Here is a 22,111-nt window from a genome sequence, read left to right on the forward strand (position 1 = left end):
AGCGCTTTTTTTTTTCTTCTCCGCTACTTGCGTGTGTTCGTGCGCTTGCGCATTCGAGCGAGGAGGTGAAGGAGTAGCGGTGGCGAGGGAGGCTTGAATTAGCTGCTCTCGAGAGCCGATCTCGGGCAAGTGCGGTGCACCCCTGCAGCGGCGAACGTGTCGCTGTCTGCTCGAGTTTTGCGCCCTTGGGCGCCCAGTCGCTCTTTGGCATTCGCGACACGTTTCCCCCGAGGAGTCTGTCGCCTCTGTGCCCTTCTTCGTCTGTATTCGCCCGCGCACCACAAGACTGGCCGTCTCGAAAACAAAAATTAAAAAAGAAATACCTATCCGTCGATGCTGACTTGCAACAGGCCGGCTGGGTTCGGGGCGGGTGTTAAAGATTCTGGTTAAAAAAAAGGCCGTTAATTCTGGCTCCTGGAGGACGTAGCTTCGAAACGCACCTGCCATCGCACTCACTCCGCGTTTCTTGATCTGTTATTCGTGCGTGTCAGCTTGAGATTTCTCGTGTTGGAAAACTTTGTTTTAATAGAAGAAAGCGGGCGTACCGCCTCTGTCGGGCGAGCGTGTTCTCTGTGCTTGTCTGCTGAAATGAAAGTGACGTACAAGCCCTTAGAGGTTAAGAAAAGGAAAGACTACGCACCTGATTACCTCCTCGCGATGTGTGTTTGTGTGTGTGCGCCTGTGTGTGCGCCTGTGTGTGCGTGTATGTGCGCGGGTGTGTGTGTTCTCGCCTGCACCGTTAATCTCGGCATTTCGGCTCAACATGATTAACTCCGTGAAACAGGGGCGTTACATTTTTGTTTCAGCTCACGCCAATTAAAAGTTAGTTTCTTAGCGTCCCGCACAACAAACCTTGCTTGTATTTCATTTTCTCTGCATATAATGACGATGTCCTGACCTAATCCCGTGCATGTAACTCAACACCCATGCTTCTCTGCGCTCCGCTTTTGCGCATCTTAAGAGATCACGCGTAAGAAATCGAAAAGTAAATAAGTTTTACTATTTCCTATAATGTCAGCTGCTATATTTATCCATGAAAAAAAAAAATGTGGCGTCGATAGTGCCGGGAAACCCGTTAGAAATGCGCATTCGCGTTCACTTAGACGTGCAGTCGTCGCTCAGCACTTATCGCCTTGTCTTCCTTGTCCACGCTTTTCAGGAACGACGAGATCATCGCGGGCGACCACACGACGGAGCTGGTCCTGCCCCGGGTGACGCGAAGCTTCAACGGAGACACGATCACATGCGAGGCACGCAATGATGTCGGAACGACGAAGTCTACGCACACACTCAACATCCACTGTGAGTGTATGCGGGATCTTATTTTTTTTTCTATTCCCATCCGACCGCAGTCTGTAACAGCGTTACTTGGAACGGAGACTAAATGCCGAAAAGCACGCAAGGACGAGCGTTTGTCTGATTTGCGGATTCTGTCCTCGTTCCAAGTCGCGCTGTCGTACATTTGGATTCATGAGGAACGAACGGGTGTTAGTCAGGTTTTTTTTCACGTTACTTATGTCTGACGTTAGCATTGACATTGCAATTTAATGTTACGTTAACGCCCGACCTTACGGTATACCTTGCGGTAACGGCTGAAGCTACAGTTCAATTACTTAACGACGTTGCTGATTCTACAGGCTGATTCAGAGTTATCTGACGGCTCAGATTACCCCGACTGCTCTAATGGACGTCTCAAACGAGGATTAAGCTGTATTAGACTAACAAAGACATTTACCAGCCATATTCCGTCTTTGTTAACACTGTAGGAGCGTGATTAGCGGTAGCGCTAAAATTTAGAATTTCGCTTTGTTTAGCGAGAGAGAGCGACCAGTATGAGGCACCACAAGTTTATCTTCCAACTCGTCGACACATTCCTCCTCTACCTTCTTTCCTTATTCATTTCTTTTTCATTTTCTGAGGTTTATTCGCTTATTGTAGCTGAGCATGGCGGACGCACTTTGGTCCTGGCGCTGGGACGTTTAACCCCATAATTTCATTTAATTTCTAAAAGCGGCGGGATGGTTGTTTGGGGGCTGAGTTAGTATTTTCTAATTCACACACTACAATGGAGCGTTACGACTCTTCCGTACCTACAGGCAAAAAAAGATTTTAAACAAGGCGCGCAATTTACGGCGTAGCCTGTGAGGCGAAGAAGAGACGCGATAGTGGGCGAAATAGAGAGAGAGAGAGAGAGAGAAAATGATAAAAGAAAGGCAGGGAGGTTAACCAGGACTGAGCCCGGTTGGCTACCCTACACTGGGGAAAGGGAAAGGGGGACGGAAATGAAAACGGAAAAGGGGAAACGGAAAGGGGGACGGAAAAGGGGGCGAAATATGATGCGCAGTAAGCTTTAGACCTCTTTCGTCAAAAAATCAATATACCTTGCTCTTGAGGTCATCGTCACGCCGCTGGGGATCGCCACGCGATGGAGCATTCCTGGACGTTCTCTACGCTTCACGTCGCGAGAGTTCTGGCAGGCGTTGCCAAGTCGACTTGGATCGTTCTGCGGAAGGCACGTCATTAAAATTTATCCCAACTCGTATACAATTCCTCGTTGCTGTTTCAGCCGCCGAGCATGTGATGATTATCAGGGCGCCTTCAATCTTTTTTAAAATTTGTTTTTTATAGGTTGAATAAACTTGACAGCAGACGAGTAGCCCTTTAATTGTCCTAACATTGATCGGTGAACGAGGGTAAAACTTGCGAGACTGGCTTTGCAGAATTTCTCGTGAAGTAGCTCAAAGCACATATTTCCCTTGAGCGACCCTTTCGGCCTTTTCCTTCTGTTATACATTAAACTATCTCTCGACAGTGAGCGAAGCCGTAGCTTAACGCGGCTGAAGGAACAAGTTAGTAGGATCTTGACGAAAGGAAACAAATAAAAAAATAAAGAGAAAGAAAGCAGGGTACGCTGCAACGGTTATCCATTGCTTCGTGACATGAGCCGGCACCGCGGCGGCAAGTTATCTTCGCTGCGTATAAGCGGCCCTGACGGGGCTTCCCCTTTTGCTCTGCTTTCCTAAAAGTCCAAATGCTTTAATTTTTTTTCTCTCTTTCTTTTCTTTCTTTCCTTGCCAGCCGCGTGCGCGCGCCGCTCGCTTTAGTCCGTTCTTCAAAGCGAGCGTTTTTCTGACCTACATTCCGTTTGAACAAATCTTCGCAGCTTTCGTGGCATGGCTGTCCGGAGAGAAATAAAGAAGGGCCCTGTCTGTCTCCCTCCCCCCCCCCCCCGCTCCCTCCCTTCCCTCAACTCCTACCTCTATTCCGGGGTTCCTCCTCGCCTCCCCTCTGCTGTAACGAAACAGAATGTCGAGAAAGTCATAACTCTCCTTTGCTTCCCTTCCAGCTTAGGGTCCGCGCGAAAATACGCCTGTTATATATTATACACGTACACACACGCGCTCGCTCGCCAGCGATACACGTCGGGCTGCTTTCTGTGTCTACAGGAGCAAAGAAATAACGCAAACGCAAAAAAAAATAATAAAGTGTCTGGTTGGGGGAAGAAGACTGGGCATCAGAAGAAGCAAATAGCGGACTCGCAAGTGGAGCGGAACGCCAAGGGGAAATACCGTTTGAGAGAGGGGGAAAAACGGAGAGACAGCCGTTAGAAGTGAATGAGATCTCGCACTTCTTTCTTTCTTTCTTTCTTTCTTTCTTTCTTTCTTTCTTTCTTTCTTTCTTTCTGTTAGTTTATGTGCTTTCGTGTGTGTAGAGCTGGCCAATACATACCGACTACTCTGGCTTCTTGTCTCTTCTCCTTGCCCCTACCTCTCACCCACTCTCGGCTTCTGCTTTCCCTTTCCCTTCCTTTGTTTACGATTCTCTTCGCGCACTTCCTTTCTCGCACTATCTGTCTGTCTCGTAAGCCTTGTATTCCTACGCGTAGCGCTCTTCGATGCGGTTCTGTGTCGCTTGTTTCCTTTATGCTTCCCTCTCCAGACCAGATCTCTCTCTTTCCTTTTCCGCCATTTTTTCTTTTACTCTCGGTAGAACTGTATGCCCAGAGTGTGCTGGCACTTGACGCTTTCCTTTTCCTGCGCCTTACATCCCCACTTCTTACGTTTGCCAGAAATAAATGAGAAAAAAAATACGGAAGAAAGAGAACGAGCGACTGAGGAGAGTCGAGGAAACGTGTAAGAGAGCTAGCCGTGCAGCGCCAGCCGTATAAGGGAAGGGAGAGCTCGCAAAATTTGATTAGGGAGCTTTCGCTTGTCCGAATGGGGGGCGCCTGCAAAACATCTCCCGAGCTGGAGAAAAAACAAGCCGTGACGTTTTAAGGGCGATAGGGACAACTCCGGCGCGCTTTGTGCGCCAAATTTACGTGTTCGACCACCGATCGCTCAAGGACTTCGCTCGCCGAGGAGACGTTTCCCCCCCGTTTCAACCTTCTTTTTTTTTTCCTCTCGTACTTATTTTTTTAAACTCATCGGGGCGTTCGTTTTTCACGTTTAGGAAGTACGAAAGGGCTGTCAATAGCCATTTGTCGCCGCGCGCTTTTTGGAAGAGGGCCTCGGCGATGCGATTTCACTCTATCCGACGTCGCCTTCTTTTTTTTTTTCATTTTCTTATTCTTCTAGAAACGAGTGTGTAGGATTTCTGTAAAGCGAATTCATTCCATCCTAAACAATAACCGCCCTTCCGGGTGACGTTCATTTTATTTTGCTCGTTATAGCGAAGGGTTCGTATTGCCGTTCGCACGGCTGGGTGACCTTACTACCGTGACAAAGTGTAATGCTAGGAAGTGAGATGTCTGTGTCACCGTCTTTCTTTCTTCTTTTTTTCCCCCCAGATTTGTTGGAGACTGCGAATACTGAGTTGTGAGAAATGGCTTAGTCGTCTTTTCTTTCCAAACACCCAAATCCTATTGCGCTGGTTCATTGGTCGTTGCCTTGTAGTCCGAGATTTCTCGTCCGCGCGACATTTCCACTGGCGCCCTCATATAACAAAACCATTTTATTTTGTTTCTTATTCCATTGTTATTTTAAAACATGGCGATAAACGAAAAAAAAAAAAGACCCGCCAGATTCATATTTCTATACGCGCCAATACATCAGGGCAGCAAGCTTGTCTGAAGTTATTACTGTGGTTGAATATTATCTATAAACGCTATTAGAAAAGGCTTTACATTCATCGTTGCCGAAAATGTTGCTGATGGCTCTGCTTTCCGAAGTACCTCGGGGACTGAGTAGGCAAGTTTGTCGCTCGTGGTGAGAAGCCCAGAATAACTAGAGCAACCTGATGAAACCGTCGTGCTCCAGTGATATAAAATCACACCATCGTAATAATTCCGTAATTTGGCGTTTGAGTAACTTCTTCGAAGACGACAAAAACTCAAGAAAAGTAGTGAGAACATCTCACAACAAGCTTGAGCTACATCGCGGTACCTAATCGCCTGGCGATCGCTACCACCTGGTCGTGGCGCATACGTTGCTTGCTGAAACTAAACCTTTCCCGAAGCCATCATTCATCTACCTAATGACTTTGAGCAGAATGGGGTGCAGTGTTTTTTTTTTTTTCTTACGGCGAGTTAGTCCGCAAAATTCAGAGACAAACACTTCACAAGATTCCCAACACTACAACAGACTGACTGCCCATGTTTACGCTATCGTCGCTTATTGCTTACTATAAGGTTTGGACGCAGACGCGCTATGTAGTAGTTATACTTACACCAAACTGCTAGACCAGGGCAGGCTGGTCAGTATTCCAGACTGGTAATTTTAATTCATCATGGATGTAGCTGTTACAAATGGGGGCGCGAATTAACTCGCACACAGAGATGAAGGATAGACAGAATTGGGGATGTGTGTGTTAATTTGCGCCCCCTTTTCTAATTCCTATGTTTCGCTGGCTAGCCCAACAAGAAGTACTCATCATCAAAGCTTCACGTGTCATCGTCATCATCATCATCATCAGCAGCAGCAGCAGCAGCAGCAGCCTACTTTTGTGCACTGCCGGCCGAACGCCTCTACACCAGCGATCTCCAATTGCCCCGTCTTGCGCCAGCTGATTCCCTCTTATGGCTCAAATTTTCTTAATTTCTTCACACCATCTAATTCTCTGTCGCCTTCGAAAGCATGTCACATCAAGTGCTTCTTACCCTATTTCTTTCTTTCTTTTTTTGCGCGTAGTATGAACAGGTTGCAGAAAACCCACTGCTTGTCAAACTCGTGCCGAAGACATCTATTGCGGACATTGACATAGCCTCTATGTTGGTTCGAGGCTCTAAGGCGCATTCATCCATTCATTCACCCTTCCATTCATTCATCCTTCCATTCATTCATCCATTCATCCATCCATTCATCCATCCATGCCGACGACGTTTGTGGTAACCCAGTCTGCCTCTTCATTATTTCCCCCTGCGCAGACCGTCCGGCGTTCAAGAGCGCGGCCGAGACGGTGGCCGCCGAGGAAGGCGCCGAGGTGGCGCTGCGGTGCGAGGTGGACTCCAACCCGAAGCCGGACATTGTGTGGCGCCACGAGGGCTCGGAGCGCGTGCTGGCCCGCCAGCCGACGCTCGTCATCCCGGCGATGCGGCCCAGCGACGCCGGCCGCTACTCGTGCCGCGCCACGGTGCCCGGCTTCCCGGAGATCACCCAGGACGTGCACGTCTACGTCAAAGGTGCGCGGCCCCGCGTGCTGCCAGGCGGCAGCCTGGCCACGTGACTGCGATGCGCGCCTGCCGCCGCGCGCCGTTACTGGTTACAGGGCATGCCACCAAACTTTGACCGCGTGGGAGGGGTTGGTGGCGGCACGCGCAATAAAAAAAAAAACCACTCCGTGCCTCGCCCGTAAGTTGAGGGTGCAGTTTAGCTGGATAGCCTTTGGTATTCAGACGTGCACGCAGACTATAAAAGAAATGGTAATTTGGAAACGCGCCACATGAGTCCCGATGAAATTAAGAACGCTAGTTCGGGATCGTAAACTCCATTTTTCTTTCCTGTGTTTCGGCAGTTTCGCAGCGAGACAGTATGGAGTGAGCCTTAGTCGGTGGGTAAGGCGCGTAGGAAGAGGTGTGTGGCGCTAGCCGCTCCAGCTGCGGAAATATTTGGCATGCCCCGATGCGCTCGTATATTCATCCCACCACTTAAGCCGGTCAGAGCTGGTAGACGGTATAAGGGAGCGATCGCCGAACAAAACTGCAACCGCTATCTTTTGCGCTATCGCTCGCCGCACGTAGACGGTTTCTTTCTTGATTTATTTGTGGTGACTAGCGTGTTGATGTGTTTTTGATTGATTCGTTTGTTCATTAAGTTAACAACGCACACGACTGGCCTTCATCTAAGACTAAAAATTAAATTATGGGGTTTTACGTGCCAAAACCACTTTATGATTACGAGGCACGCCGTAGTAGAGGACTCCGGAAATTTCGACCGCCTGGGGTTCTTTAACGTGCACCTAAATCTAAGCACACGGGTGTTTTCGCATTTCGCCCCCATCGAAATGCGGCCGCCGTGGCCAGGATTCGATGCCGCGACCTCGTGCTCAGCAGCCCAACACCATAGCCGCTGAGCAACCACGGCGGGTCATCTAAGATAGGCAGCGACGGTGAGACAGCAGCTTCATCAAAGACAATGCATCAGCTTCGTCACAATCTCTCCACCGCGAAATCAGTTTCAAAGGGACGCGTAGGTGCGGCTTCGCCGCTCTGCGTGAGCATTTAGTGGAAGCAGGCAATCTCCCAACTGCACGTGGTTTCACGTCGCGATGATGCTGCAGCATGCGCACACTATTGAGTCACGGGGACTTGAATGAGTTGCGACCGAGGAACGCCGCCAGGAACGGCGTGAGCGACAGCATGCTTTTCGCAAGGCCTTACGGTTTCTCCGAATTTCTGCACCTCGGCGCACGGACGCGAGGCAGTTACTTCTGAATAGGCTTCCATCCGAACTTCGCGCTGGAACAATCGGAAAACTCTCGACGCACTTCTAAGCGCATTGCGTGGAGACGTGTTTCGAGCGGCTTTCCGTAATAAGCATTCGGAATCGCTAATCGTTTCTTTCTTTTCTTCCTTTCCTGCAGGCCCTCCGAAGGTGAGCAGCCCGACGACTCAGTACGGTGTCGAAGGGGAGCAGGTGCGCGTCGAGTGCATCATCACCTCCGTTCCACCGCCCACCAGGGTGGCCTGGTCCAGGAATCTGCAGGTAATCCACACCCCCTCCCGCTCTCTCTCGCACACACTCTCTCTCTAGTTCCAACGCTCGTTTCTTAAAATTACATCTATGCTCTGCCGCGTTCCTAGAAACGCGTTTCCTCCTTTTTATTTTTCGTTCGGAAAGTGTCAGTTTCATAAACACACGCGACGCTATTTCACATTCAGGGGCTTTGTTCGTTGGACCTCCGAATAACATGTAGAACAATCGAGTATGACGAAACAGAGCGTTTCCTTAAGCGCACTTCTCTGCATTGCATATTTGCCCTACTTTATGGCGGTATCGGTCGTGGTTCCAAAAAAGGCACGAAGGACAAGATGCGCATGCTGCGGCCTGTTTCTTGCGCACGGTTTTCGTACGACAGCCAGGTCCTCATTTTCCCTTTCACGAGACAAGCATACTCCGCTGGTGTACCCGGAATGCAAAAACGAGTATGCTGTGGTTAGCTTGACACGCTGTCCCGTTGGAAAGCTAGTTTCAGTATCGTGAAAAGGTTCTAATGAAGTGTAGCAACGTGCAAATTGAATATAGCGACAGAGAAAAAAAGCCTTTATTAATAAGTAAATAATCAATGGCAGTCCCTGCGGCACTTCCGATAAGGTGCCCATATATTAGGTGCTTGGTGGGTTGTTTGCGCCGTTTGCCACGTTGAACGAAAACTGACTAAAGCAATCTTCGATCTCTTGTGGAGAAGTGCTAGATGGGAAAACAAATAGCTCACACTGGCGGGTCATCTCAAGCAGCAGTCAACGCAACACGATAAAAGAGGCACTTGCCAATCTTAGCGGGTTTGTACGCACAAGTGATTTGCATGGGTGGGTCCCTTTCTTCTCTACCTTCACGTCCTGCATAAGTTACCTTACGTACGGCAAGGCTATTAAAAGATACTCCCCTAGCTTTATCAAGCGTGTACATCAGCAAGGGCGAGATAATTCTGGTATGCCATGACTTTAGGCCTTCCGCTTCCCGCGCATTTATTTATTTATTTATTTTTCTGGCGCTTCCCGTTAAATAAGCGATAACACACTCACTCGCTCTCTTCAAATACGATCTTTAGCGCCTAAAACTGCAGTCTAGATAACCTTTATTGTTTCCTCATTTCTCGCATACGCAACGTTTGGCCCTTACTGAAACACCGTCCGGTTTCGGCCATTTCCCTAATATGTCTGTACTTCACGGGCCGTGTCTCATTAAAAAAAAAAGAAAAGAAAAGCCATGAAGTGGCTCGACCACTGAAGTCACGTGTGAGCAAGTTTCTATTGTCATTGTTTTTTTCTCATTACGTGTGTGTATGTCACTTCTTTTTTCCCCTTTAATCGCGGGAATTCGGTTCGATCGCGCTCCCTGTTCGGGGAGGAGAAGCAAATGAGCTCCGACTGTCTCGTTATTAGACCCCACTGGCGACAAATTAGACGACCGCGGACACGGTAAGCGCGGCAAGAGAAGCGACGAGACTCGGGAACGCGCGGAAGGTTGGTATGGCTGACATTACGGGGCCACGCATTTAATTTGAACAACTCCCTCGAGGGTCACTCGCACCGTGAAAAACGAGTAGCGTGCAGCTGAGGGCCTCGTTCGACGTCTCTTTTTCTTTGTTTTCCCGAGGCAACGGGAGGGGGAGTAGCGATTTTTAGGCTTTTCTTTCTATACTGGCTCATCTTGTTTCTCAAGTTTCCAGGGTTCTCATTTTGCTCGAACTGATAAAACAGTGCAGGAGAGGCAAAAGAAAAATGAATGTATCAAAAACGAGCAGAGAGAAAAGGCGTAAGGAGCAAGCGACGGCAGTGTCATCTGGCCGAACCCAATTCGTTGAACCCTGAGGCCAACAGCGTCTTCTCGGTGCCAGGAGCCGTGTGCTCCTCGATTGATTTACATTTTTTTTTCTTTCCGAAGAATGTCGGACGTACGAGGAAGGGACCCGGTAGTGGAGCGGCTAGCGTAGAGAGTTCGGATAGGAGGCGGATAGGAAATAAAAAGAAAAGGGGAGAGAGAAAGAAAGAGCGGGGGGAGAGGGGGAGGAAGAAACAAAACGAAAAATGTGTGAGATAAGGCTCCGCCATAAATCCTGTAAAGGACTCGGTGGCGAAGGCCAAGTGAAGCGAAGGAAACGGGCCTGACGATGACGAAACGTCCCTTAATGAGTATTGATTGAGGCCGCTGGAAAGACGACGGCCACCGGACGCTGCTGCTGCTGCTGCTGCTGCTGGCCTTGCTGTGCGCGGGAGCCCGTGTTCTGTTGTAGGGTTGTCCGCTCTTCCGTCGTTCCCGGTGCTCTCACTGTACTAGAGCTCGTTTCGTTGTCTCGACAACTTCCCCGTCTCCTTCGCTACCGTATCACTCCTTAGTTTTTTTTACTCTCTTTCCCTCTATGTCTCCCTCTCTTTCTCTCTCTCTCTCTTTCGCTCGTTTTATCATTGTAGATCCTAGCGTCGCACTCTCTCTTAGCGGTATCCGACAGTTTACTTTTCTGGACCATTTCGTTGATTAATCTGGTGTCTACTCGCGCTTCCCTGTCCCGTTCCGCGAGTCTCTCCTAGTGCGGGCCGCGCGGCGTCTCACGCTTAAATGACGCGGTCGCGGCGTGATTAACAAGGGTCCGGCCCGGGCGGGCTCTCATGCTCTCCCGTTGCCGTCTTCGCTTTCGCTACGCGAGCCCCGTCGCGCGGGGTCCGCTGCCAGCGACATTCAATTTGCCGCGTGTGAAACATTGTCCGCGGAAGAAACGGCAGCCCAGCCGGCCGTTCCTTCTGTCGCCGCTGTCGGCGTTGATAGTTTTTGAGAACCGTAATCGGTTGCGCCCAGTGGTCGCTAGCTCGTGGCTCGAGCGTTCCAGCAACGGCCTTGTTTTCTTTTTTTCTTTCTTTCTTTTCTCCTGCATATCGCAAGGATAACGGCTAACGAGCAGACACATCTTTACAAAGCGTCTCTTCCAAACGCCACGATTAAGGCGCTGGAGCAAACACAGTCTGGGAATTAGCCTCGACGAAAGCAGTCGTGGCTGACTTGGAAGGCGTGGACGGCGCCGCTTTACGAATGATTTCAGAAAACTGCGGTACTGTCCAGGCGGCTTGGTGAGATGCGTGAGCTTCACATTTCCAAGGCGAACATCGAGCCTCCGGCTAACTCGTTATTTGCTGCCGCTAAAAGTGGCAAACTTCGAATCTTGTATTACATAAGTGATGTTACACTCATCGCTGGCCGGATTAAGTAGCCTATCCACTATGTCACCTTCAAACTAAAAAGGTCTAACTATGTTATTGTGGTACTACTATACAACAACATTGTTATCCACGTAGTTTTTCCTCGTTTCTGTTTCTTTTTCTTTCAAAACATTGCGGTAGACTGAGAAGTGAGGTGCCTATGAGTGAGGCCCTAGTTGTACACGGTGTTGCCTTTGCGTCATCGCGGATCACAGGAGCGTGATCTTTATATATGCGCTGCATATCGGCATAAGATACAATAGGGACACATACGTCTGACTAAGCGCTTCGTGATGTATAGCCCTTAGTTGTGTGTGTGTGTGTGTAGTCGCTACGTCTTTGTATGGTTCAGTGATAAAATGTGGTGCCTTTACAAATAGGATTGCTTAACACCTACTCCTTCCATGACATTCTTAACTGTTTAATATGACTTTCTGTGTCCTCATAGACCTTAACTATCTGTTGTCATCCTAGACTCTGACCAATATGTTTGGAAGAATGAAAATTATGACACACTTCATTATACAGTATTAATTCATGCCCTTCCAAAACTTTCATCGTTGAACTTTGAAAGAATTTTAAATTCCGTTAAACTGTTTGTCGTGCACCTCGTCCTTCTACTTATTCCTCTGTATTTTTTTCTGTTGTAGCTGGTTGACATCGACAATAACCAGGGCTACGAAATCGTAAAGGAGCCTTTGTCGAACGGACTCAGGAACCTCCTAATCATCCACAACGCTGCTGAGGAAGACTTCGGGCAGTACAACTGTTCCGTTTGGAATCAGTTTGGTTATGACACGAGGCTCATCACCGTTCGAAAACAAAGTAAGTCTTACTGCAGACACATGTGCTAGTTTCCTTATGACAGGGGCACTACGTCGCCAAGAGAAATAAATTTTCAATCGCTTCACCTTTTTGGATGGGTTAGGCTTCACCTCGTAAGTAAGATTTTAAAGGCGAAGCACGCTTTACAAGAAAGGTGTCAGTAATGTGGCATCGCGTGAGCTTGAGGGGAAATGCTGTTCGGCGTGAGATTTTCACTCGTATACTTGGGTAAACATAAGTGTGCAAATAAGGTGTACATGCCAGTGCACAGAATGGAAAGCGAAGTACGTGCGATTTAAATTATGTGGTATCTGCTTCCAGCGGATACTTAAGGCCAGCAGATCCGGGGAGAGCAGGTGTTGGAAGAACTATTGTGTAAATAATTTAGGAGGGCATGAATTTGTAACTTAGTTCTTTTTAAGAGTACGTTTTTCTGTGATTTCGTATTTCCAGAATGTAAGACATTCTCGATGTCTTATTTTTATTTTTGTTAACAGATTGTATATGTATCCTTTTTGTGCTTCCTGAATCTAATATATTGCTATCAGGCACTTGCTCTTAGAGTCGTGTGACGCTGTTAAATGCGCAGCTGATACATCGCTAACATTTACGACATTGCAGAAAACCTCCCGATGGTGATAATCTTGGCTGGCGTCATCGGGGGCATCGTGCTCGTCGTGACCGTGACGATCTCTATTATTCTCTGCCTGCGAAAGAAAAATATTGTCAAAGGTAAGTGACAGCACGAGTGCCATTTACATGCCTACGAGAACTGTGCTTGACGCTATAGTTACAGATGTCGTCAATACTGACTCGGTGAACATAATATTTAATATTTCCCGAAGGTCAGAAAGTCTTTTCCAGAGATCAGTGTACTAAAAACTCTGGTCAGCTGCTACTAATTAAAGACAGCTGAGCACATTCGACGTGGCCTTGCAGTTGGGGCCATGCCCCACCTAGGATTGATTTCACTGCATGCACACCGTTTGCACGAAGGGCACAGGCACACGCCGAGAGAAAAGACAGGGTCACAGGGGTATGGGGTGGGGGCGGGGGGATGTTGCCATGTGTGCATGTCCTTTGCGGTAATGTGTACATGGTTCCATACGAACTAACCCATCTGTCTATGCGTTTGATCTTACTTGTTTGCCAGAGCTCCTTTCGTGTTCACTGCAGTAAACACCAAACTTTTTGTTATCACTGAACATTTCCTATTGTTGTGACTTCGCACAAGCCCGCACTCCTTTGGGTCGCTTCTTCATGGTGATTCAAGCAGCAGTGATCAGAAATGATACTTGCATAATGAATGTCGCGAGACTCATCACTTCATGCATAATAACCTAAATGAAATGTACGTGTCTGCAAAGTTTCCTCTCTAAAGTTATTTACGTGTCAGGCTCACCTTTGGCGAGTTGTGCGAGTAGTAGTTGCAGTAGTAGTAGTAGTAGTAGTAGTAGTAGTAGTAGTAGTAGTAGTAGTAGTAGTAGTAGTATCGGCAGTTGTATTTTGGCATTTTCATTAGCAAACATAAACTGCAATGAAAAACACCGCGGGTGTCGTGAATTTCCCACGTTTAGAAAGACACCTAAGCTTTCCCGCGGCCATTGAGGAAATAAACGTAACAGAAAGGATTCACGGAAAGAAGAAACAGGAAAGTTACAGTGACAATATAGCAGTACAAAGAAAATAACAAGGACTTGAACAAACACCAGTATAAAATAGCATATGAGTATTCAATACCACATTACAAAAGATGAATGCATAGAAGCAAGTCAGTGTTACAAAAATACCCAGGAACACTTTATCTTGTCCTCAATAATGATTTCTGTCTCCTGTCTCCCAGATGACGACTTCAACACTGAGAAGAAGGGTAAACAGTCTGACTCGGCGTCGTCTGGGGACTCGGACATCAAAGTAGAAATCCGAACGGCGTCATCGTTGTCTAATAACGAACACGACCGCAACTGGGAGGACAATAGTGAATCGGCACGGACGCACGACGCGGCTGACATCTACAAGTACGCCAACAGTGCCGCCGACTACGGAGACTCGTCGTTTCCGGTGAAATCGGTGAGTGCGGCTCGTATATGTCAGACTAAATTGCACGTGTGTGCCATATTCGTAACATGCAGTTCTGTTTACTGAGAAGTGGATTTCTTGACTACAATGGACTTTTCACTTTACTCGTACTCCGGAATCGCGCTACCTCCGGATACATGCTGGTACACTTACGGCACAAAGCCATAGGCTGCAAGTAGATTCAGCATGTATTTGGAGGTTGCGAGAGACAAAAAACAAAGCGGGCAACCACGCTTCCCCTTGAACTGTAAGCATGTTCAGGATGACCCCCCACATAGACCGAAACGTTTAACTTACTGTATATTCAAATACATGCCCAGCCTCTGTAAACAAATCGCCAATCGTGCGCACATTCAAGGTATCTCAGCATTACCACGCAATTTAAAAATGCATGGCTTCACACTGGTATTAAAAATCTTACCAGAATTCTATAGGCAGTTTAGTCGCAACATTGCAGTATTTTGCCAGTGTAGTGCTCAATTATCATTGTTTAACTATTTTTAAGAATTTTTTCGGAATGTTACACGGAGGTGTGTACAAAGAGTAAATACACATTAAATAACGTTTACGTGAACATTTATTTAATAAGACACCTTACCAAACTCTTTGGTCAGAGAAACAAAAACAACAGTTGACAACAAATTTTGTAATATAGGTTAGGCGTTCAATTGTTACTAATTTGTTTAAATTGAGTGCCTTGCGTTCACAAACTTTTAATCAACTTTTTCTGTAGCTGTTGGTACAAATGCTTGGTTGAAGCTAAAGGTAGAACCGTTCAAACGTTGCGCATTACCATAAGGCAACTCCTGAGTGTTTTACAAAGAATGACACCTAGATACTAAGCCAGACCCGCGATATGCAGCTGGAGTCAGGCAAAAAAAAATGTAATTAAAGAAAAGTAAAAAAAGTAAAGTAGTATTCGTAACATGCAGTTCTGTTTACTGAGAAGTGCATTTCTTGACTACAAGGGACTTTTGCCGTTACTGTTAGTACTCCAGAATTACACATAACTGCACAGAAATAAATCAGCACTGCATCTGATTGGTGCTTAGAAGTAGAAGGAAACTGAGATACGAAAAAGAAAAAAAAACGATACATCGCTGCGATCACCCGAGACAAACGCTGCTATTTTTTTCCCCCTACACCTTCGCAGGAGGCTCAAAACAACAATGGCTACATACCGTACGTGGACTACTCGCGCGACTACAACCCCCCTCCGGTGGCAGCCTCGCTACAGCTGAACGCGAGCCGCGACAGTGGCCTGTACGGCAGCTCACCGCAGTCGCTCAACGACCTGGGCCAGGGCATCGACCCACGGTTCCGAGCGGGGTACGCAAACCCTTACCTGCGCACCTCGCAGTCGAACCTGCCGCCCCCTCAGGGCGTTTACGTCAGCCCGAGGGCCATGCCGTCGGTCGCTGCCAACTCTGCCGGTGTGCCCGGTGCTTCGTGCGCGACCCTGCCGCAGAACAGGTCAGTGATTGTAGGCGCCTGCGGAAAGCTCTCGGGGCGCTGGAAAAAAAAAACGCACCGTACCTAGGGGGCGATCACTTTCGGTGACACAATCACTTTCGAGTGACGTAGTGCTGGACCAGCCAGTCAACTCATGCGGTTTTTCCCAATCAACCAACCAACCAACCTGCACTGAAAGTGATATCGCCGAGAGTGGCCGTCCGAGAATGAGTCCTCCTGATCTTAGGCTGTGCAACGATTATGATATCTTTGTCCGCGGGTTGTGTGTTCTCTTAAATTTTAAAAGTGGAGGCAGTGATAGGTATCCTCGTTTTAAGCCTACATAGCCTTGGACAGCCTACAGCAGAGCCCTCCAACATGGCGCACCGGTAGGCCTGGCAATATGCAGTAGTTTGAAAACGTTTTGTAAGGCTTTTCACTCGTTCGCCCTCCATTAACAGTATGTTGATCAAATCCCTTATTTACAAAACTACTGTACGTATAGACGGTTGGCTATCGCCGCGGTGATCGTCTCGTTTTGACGCAAATTGCTATCGTGAGTGGTAGCCATCAAAATGCTGACCAATGAAGACATGTTCTTACACGAGACTAGTGTTGTAAATATGGACCCTGTTTTTCATGCAAACTGTGTGATCGAACTTTCCCTTATTTCTTCACTGCCGCAGCCATGAGTAGTGGTCATCGTTTCTAACTTGAGCTCCCGTCATATGTATATATCTGCGATTCCTGGAGCTTTAAAATCACCGTAAAGGCACTTTCAGCAAATCAGTTGTGGTGAAGCCTGCGATATGGAAGTAAGTTCATGAAAGGGAGAAATTGACATCCGCTCGACTAGCAACAAGCTACAAAGGAAACCATACAGGTTTCCCAGAAAGAAAGCTTCACAGTTGGAGGAAAAATTCGTCCTGGTCCGGAACCCTTCATCTTCCTTGCATGTGCATGCAGCCTAGAATACTTTCGCTCTCAATTAATGGTCTAAGCGATAGGTACTTGCCCTTTATTGCCACCTGGATTTCCAGAGTTCGATGTAAAGCCACATTTCTTTATTCTCTTGGGACCATTCACCCTCATTATACAAGTTAGCAAAATGACTTTTTTTATGGTGCCTGGAAGTTTTGTCAGAATATATTGTGTTCTGCTGTCTCCTATGATTGCGTTTTTACACAAATTATGGGCATTAAAGAAAAGTGACTGACACCTTCGCTTCATTCTTATTCATCCAGGTACATCACATCACAGCAAAGCCATGTCAAGCCAGGCACACTAGCCACCCATGTATGATGGCAGGAGACCTCGATGTAAATAGGACTTAAGCTTTCCATGAAGCAACCAAGAGTGTTGTGTGCGCCTCACTGTGGACATAGTGCGGTCAGTGAGAGTGTGTGCGGGGAACTCTTGCCAGACCCTGAGAAAAGGAAAAAAAAGAAGAAATGACGCTGATGGTGCAATTCCACAAAGTGTCGTGTATTTCCGAAGTGACTCTGGTGGTGCCACCACTTTTGAGGTGTTTCAAGTCAGGAACCAAAGAGTTGTTAATAATTCTAACTGTTCATGTAAGTGTGAATCAGTGTGTGTGCGTGTGTATTTGTCAATGCATGATGTCGTCACGTTTCCTTGACTAGATTAGAAAGAAAAACAAGGCAAGGATAGCCTTATTTATTAACTCAAGTAGTGTGACCTTGCTGTGTTTTTAGCGTAGTACTTCATTCTTGCATCCCAATCCGAGAGCAATGCATGTTCCTTCTTTTGCTGAAAGGCTGTCCTCTTGTCAGTAGTCATGTTCATCGTTTGCAGCATACTGAACGTTTCTAATGTCTGTTTCTCAAAGACTGGTATGTGAACAGTGCAGTTAGGCCATGGGTAAATTACAGAGATGTTTTAACTGACTGCCTGGGTGTGTTAGTAATCACACAGTGCAATCACTGTTTTTCTGTTTTTTTTTTGTACTTCCTTTCATGGCTTTAGGAATGACTTCCCATGACAGATGACCGCTCTTCATCTTGCATAATTCTACATGCAATAACTCGCAGCCTGCAAGTAAAATGTGCCATATACAGTGATGTGTGATGTATTGTGTGCAGCACATCCTGCGAAGTTGCGGGCAACAGACTCGGGGTGTATTTCACTGCAATCTAAAGAAAGCACTGAGCAGAATATGTAAAAAAGCAGCAGTGCAGTTAGGTTTAATCAATATGTGATAAGGAAGTGCAGCACTTGTGGGCTGAATGTATCAGAATGTAGTAAAATTCGTCATTGCACCTTAAAATGGGCATTATGATTTTATTAATATTTTTGGCCATTTTTGAAACATGCCATGAAAACGACCCGACATTACTGGCCTTATTTGAAATAAAATATACAGAATTTCTCAATAAGCAACTTCCCCAAGCTTTCGCGTGATTTTAAAAAATCTATATATTTCACAGTACAGCTGCTTCTGCTATAGCCGACGATGCAAGAAAAATAGTCCGGCAGAAATATGTGAAATAGCTATGCCAGAAGACAAGGCATACATTGTATTGCAGCTGTCACTTTTAGGTAGCTCTGCAGTATCCTCAATTTGACCCACTTACTAAGGTTTTACATGTAAACACATTCTTGTTTCCAGTTTTAGTATTATTCTCTTTGTGTTCATGTCAAAAGTTATTTTTAAGAGAGGTTCTCATTCGTGCTGTAAAGATGACCACACAAGATGCGTTACCGTTATCAAGCGTTCCATTAGATCATGCTTCAGTGCAGTGCGTTTCTTGTTGTAATGCAAGTGCTCAGTTCCGTTGAATATTACAAGTGGCCTTCTAAGCAACAGGTTGGCGTGTGCCAATTGTGGTTGGTTATCCCTCTTCAATGGTGTACATAACATTGCTTTCAGTAGACGTGCTCTTTCAATGCTTCCTTCGTCAGATTCTTCCCATCAGTGACAGTGTGAATGACCCATGTCGTGTGCTTGGCAAAACAAGAAAAAAGAAGAAAAAAGCAGTACTTGTCTCTATGCAAGCGTGGTTTCCTAATAAGATACGTCTCAATTTGCTTGCAAAGCAGTGATCATTTTAAATTTCACTGTGTCCCTGTGCAGGGTTCCCTAAATTGTGTGACTGCCTGAGCTGTTTTGTCATGTGCACTGTATCGTGAACTGGACTGCCATGTACGCCACCCCAGGACACGTGTGTTGGGGCGAGTCTAACGAGTCATTAAGCACGCCCGAGAAAGGACGACTTTCGGTGCTAAAAGGATGTCCTGTTCCTTTCCCAAGATGTTATTACTGGAAGCACACCGAGTCGTGTGTTGTTTGCCTTTTTATTTTTCTTCTTCGTGTGTTTCTGTGACCGTGACTGTAACTTTCGACCTCCAGCTTTCCAATGTGTGACGCACGGAAAACAGAGCAGCGAAATCATCACTGTACATAAGAAGCACTTCCCGGCGTTATGACAAATCGCGCCCCCTTCTGGCTTCGCGCTCGTTTGCCTCCTTTATTTGCTTGTTTCCTTGTTTTTATTTCTTCGATAGCATCTGTACAGATATATGCTGATGAGAATTTGCTCACTTTATCAAGGCGAAACATTGTGCGTGTGCATGTTAATTAAACCTATATGAGAGTTTCAGCGAGATGTGTTGTTGCTCACTGGCCCGCACTGTCACTTCTTGCAACTCTTGTTACGCTCGGGCATCGAAGCAGAGACTGATGCTGCAGATGCTGCGAGCAAGCTGTGCCGAAACCTCGTAATACGAGTTCTGGAAAGAGAACTATAGCACTGCATAGTCACATTTTTTTTTTGCCTGAAAAGGAGGGGGGAGGGGGGTTGGGGGGCGGCTGCGAGGTTCTAACTAACCTATTTTTTTTAAAGCAAAGTTTTCTTTGCGAACACTCCCAGACTTTCCTTTGCAACGCACACGTTGGAATCTATGTGAAGTGACGATTCCATGAAGCGGAAAAAAATTATATGAAGCGATTAGTAGAATGCTATAAATTTGCCCTTTCATTACTTCATCTTTAGAGTGCAGGAAACTCTCGGGAACGCCCATGCTCCGCAATGCAACAGCTCTTGTATTGCCTTCTATTTCTACATTTCTTCAATGTTTAGCTTAAATATACCGTCCGCATCTTGGTCAATCACCCATTGTGGACATGGGCCATGGTATGAAAATCATCATCACCGCGTGGCGATCATCTCAAAGGGGTTGGCGTTGGTACGATACAAGTACAACATGCGATTGTGACCTAATGGTTAGAAAAGTAGACATAGAAAGGTTAGAAAAGTTTGTTTTATTAAAGGAAATGTGCTCTTGGTGAAGATCGATACTTGTTGCAATGAGGATATTTAGGTGTGCTTTGTGTTATCACAGTATAATCGCGTGAAAAACAGTCCAACAACTTGAACAACTATGAGGCTAATATAGATGGTGGTGCGCGCTTTCCTGCGCGCTAACCATGTTGCAAGACAATAGCGGCAGCCTCAGCTAGTCGGGAGACACGGTCATGAAAGTCCGGTAGGCTTGGCAACGAAAGCTTTACTTTAAACGTTGAAATCACGTGCCCGAGGTTCCATCGGCCATGGAACCGTGCTCCCCACAACACAGCTCTCTTATAATCTAACCATTAGGCCACAATCGCACGTATACTTGTGCCAACACTAATAAGCTCTATGAGATGATCGTCGCGCATGTCAATCTGCGTGGCACAGGGGCATGAGAGCGCACGTGCGCACACTTGAGCAGGTGCAAAGGGGGGCTGTGTTTGGACATCTTGTACCGTGTACGATGTGGGTTGGGTGAGGGCCCTCGATATGAACTTGCAGTGACATTGCAATAACACAGAAACTAACACAGGTTTCAGCATTCTTTGTGGATTCAAACACAGCTTCACTCTACATATATTCCAATAAGGTGCGTTTGGATCTTCAGCATTTTTTTTTTCAGGTGGGAGCACCTGCACCTACATAGTCCTGCATCTACATATTTCATAAGCCAGCGCAGCTGGTGAGGCTTGGTATGCCTATCCATTATAAGAAGCGATTGAAAACCACGAACAAGTTGCACACTTTTACGACATAATCGTGAAGTTCTGACACAGGGAGGAACATTGTTGAAAATTAAGAAATAGAAACCGTGATAGATGACGTTGACAGCGGGAGCTATGCGCAGCGGTTGTTTTGACAATGTAGGTTGGAGATTTTCTTTTGTCTTGTATGAGGGTACTTCAGTCTAAACTTTGACACCTTCAAGAAGTACCAGGTCGCTACCATACACTTTGATGTATTTTGGTTAATTGAGATTTGTTTAATTGATCTGTGTATGAGACATGCTCCGAGATATGGCCTTCGACATCAGACTTCGTCGTCTATACCTCTTTTAACCTAAGCCCCCACGCATCTGCATCCTGCATTCACATGTCTCGTCATGAGGCTCACATAGTTCCGTGACTGTCTTTTTTTTTTCACAGACTAGAACGTCGCTAAGAAATTATATTGCTGCGAGAACGAAATGCGAGGAAAGCGTATACATATAGAATTCGCGCCTTCAAAGCAACATGAAGCTTCAAATTTTCGTTTCTTATTCTTTCGTCTTATTGACTTAATTGACAAGCTCTAGACTGTTTACATTAAAATCACCACCTTTGTCTCACTTGTACATACTATGATCATATATATTCTAGCCCTTTCTTAGTATCGTTTCGATTGATTAAATTGAGAAACAAGCTATATGCGCATTATTCCTGTTTTCATAGACCCTATTCCACGGAATAAACGTTAAAGGAAAGTAACAAGGTTATCTTAACGACATTGAAAAATTCATTTCGCGAGCATTCAGTCAGGTTTGCATAAATATCAGGGACTCGCACTGCGAATTCAAGCTATGCGATATATTTCTATTTTGAACATTATACCCCATGAATCAATCAAACTTAATACTGGAAGCTGAGCTAGTTGAAACTACAGACATTTGAAGCACTTGGAGCACTCACGGGAATCAAATTATGCGGGGCACATCCATGATATCGGTCCAAGTAAGCGGGCCTTTCTTAGTTCTGGAGAACGGTGCATTGAAACACAACACATGGTATCTACAACGTGCAGGTCTCTTTATTTACAGATTGCAACGGGTCCGTGGTTTTGGTACATGTTCCAAAGCGGTCTGGCTCTTCCGAGTGGGCACCATTCAGAACTGAGAGAAAGGGTCTTCTGCAGTCTCTCTTATTTACGTCTGATAACGTCAATTTCCTCTTATTGATTGGCTAGTTTATTCATAGTACCTTTCTACAGTTATTTTCGAAGCTCAACAACTACTGCCGAAAGGCTCCGCACTGCCCATTTTTGCGCGTTTAAACCACTTGCTGATATGCGCTCGTGTTGTGAATCACGTGAGTCAATTAAGAACACGTGTGGCGCA

General features: G+C 46.4%; 1 protein-coding gene across 6 annotated transcripts in view; it reads left to right on the plus strand.

Annotated features, from left to right (window-relative positions):
* LOC135915395 (irregular chiasm C-roughest protein-like) overlaps positions 1–19,326 on the plus strand; it is a 407,803-nt gene extending 388,477 nt beyond the window's left edge. For all 6 annotated transcript variants that reach the window (XM_065448440.2, XM_065448443.2, XM_065448444.2 and 3 more), the window contains 8 exons: positions 1,160–1,302; positions 6,365–6,619; positions 8,020–8,141; positions 12,001–12,175; positions 12,797–12,907; positions 14,019–14,245; positions 15,408–15,727; positions 16,951–19,326. In XM_065448440.2, the coding sequence (XP_065304512.2) occupies positions 1,160–1,302; positions 6,365–6,619; positions 8,020–8,141; positions 12,001–12,175; positions 12,797–12,907; positions 14,019–14,245; positions 15,408–15,727; positions 16,951–17,008 (1,411 nt within the window). In that variant the 3' untranslated portion in view covers positions 17,009–19,326. The remainder of the gene's footprint in view (positions 1–1,159; positions 1,303–6,364; positions 6,620–8,019; positions 8,142–12,000; positions 12,176–12,796; positions 12,908–14,018; positions 14,246–15,407; positions 15,728–16,950) is intronic.
* The last annotated feature ends 2,785 nt before the right edge of the window (positions 19,327–22,111 follow it).

The sequence above is a fragment of the Dermacentor albipictus genome, chromosome 4 (assembly GCF_038994185.2).
Source record: "Dermacentor albipictus isolate Rhodes 1998 colony chromosome 4, USDA_Dalb.pri_finalv2, whole genome shotgun sequence".
Taxonomy (NCBI): domain Eukaryota; kingdom Metazoa; phylum Arthropoda; class Arachnida; order Ixodida; family Ixodidae; genus Dermacentor; species Dermacentor albipictus.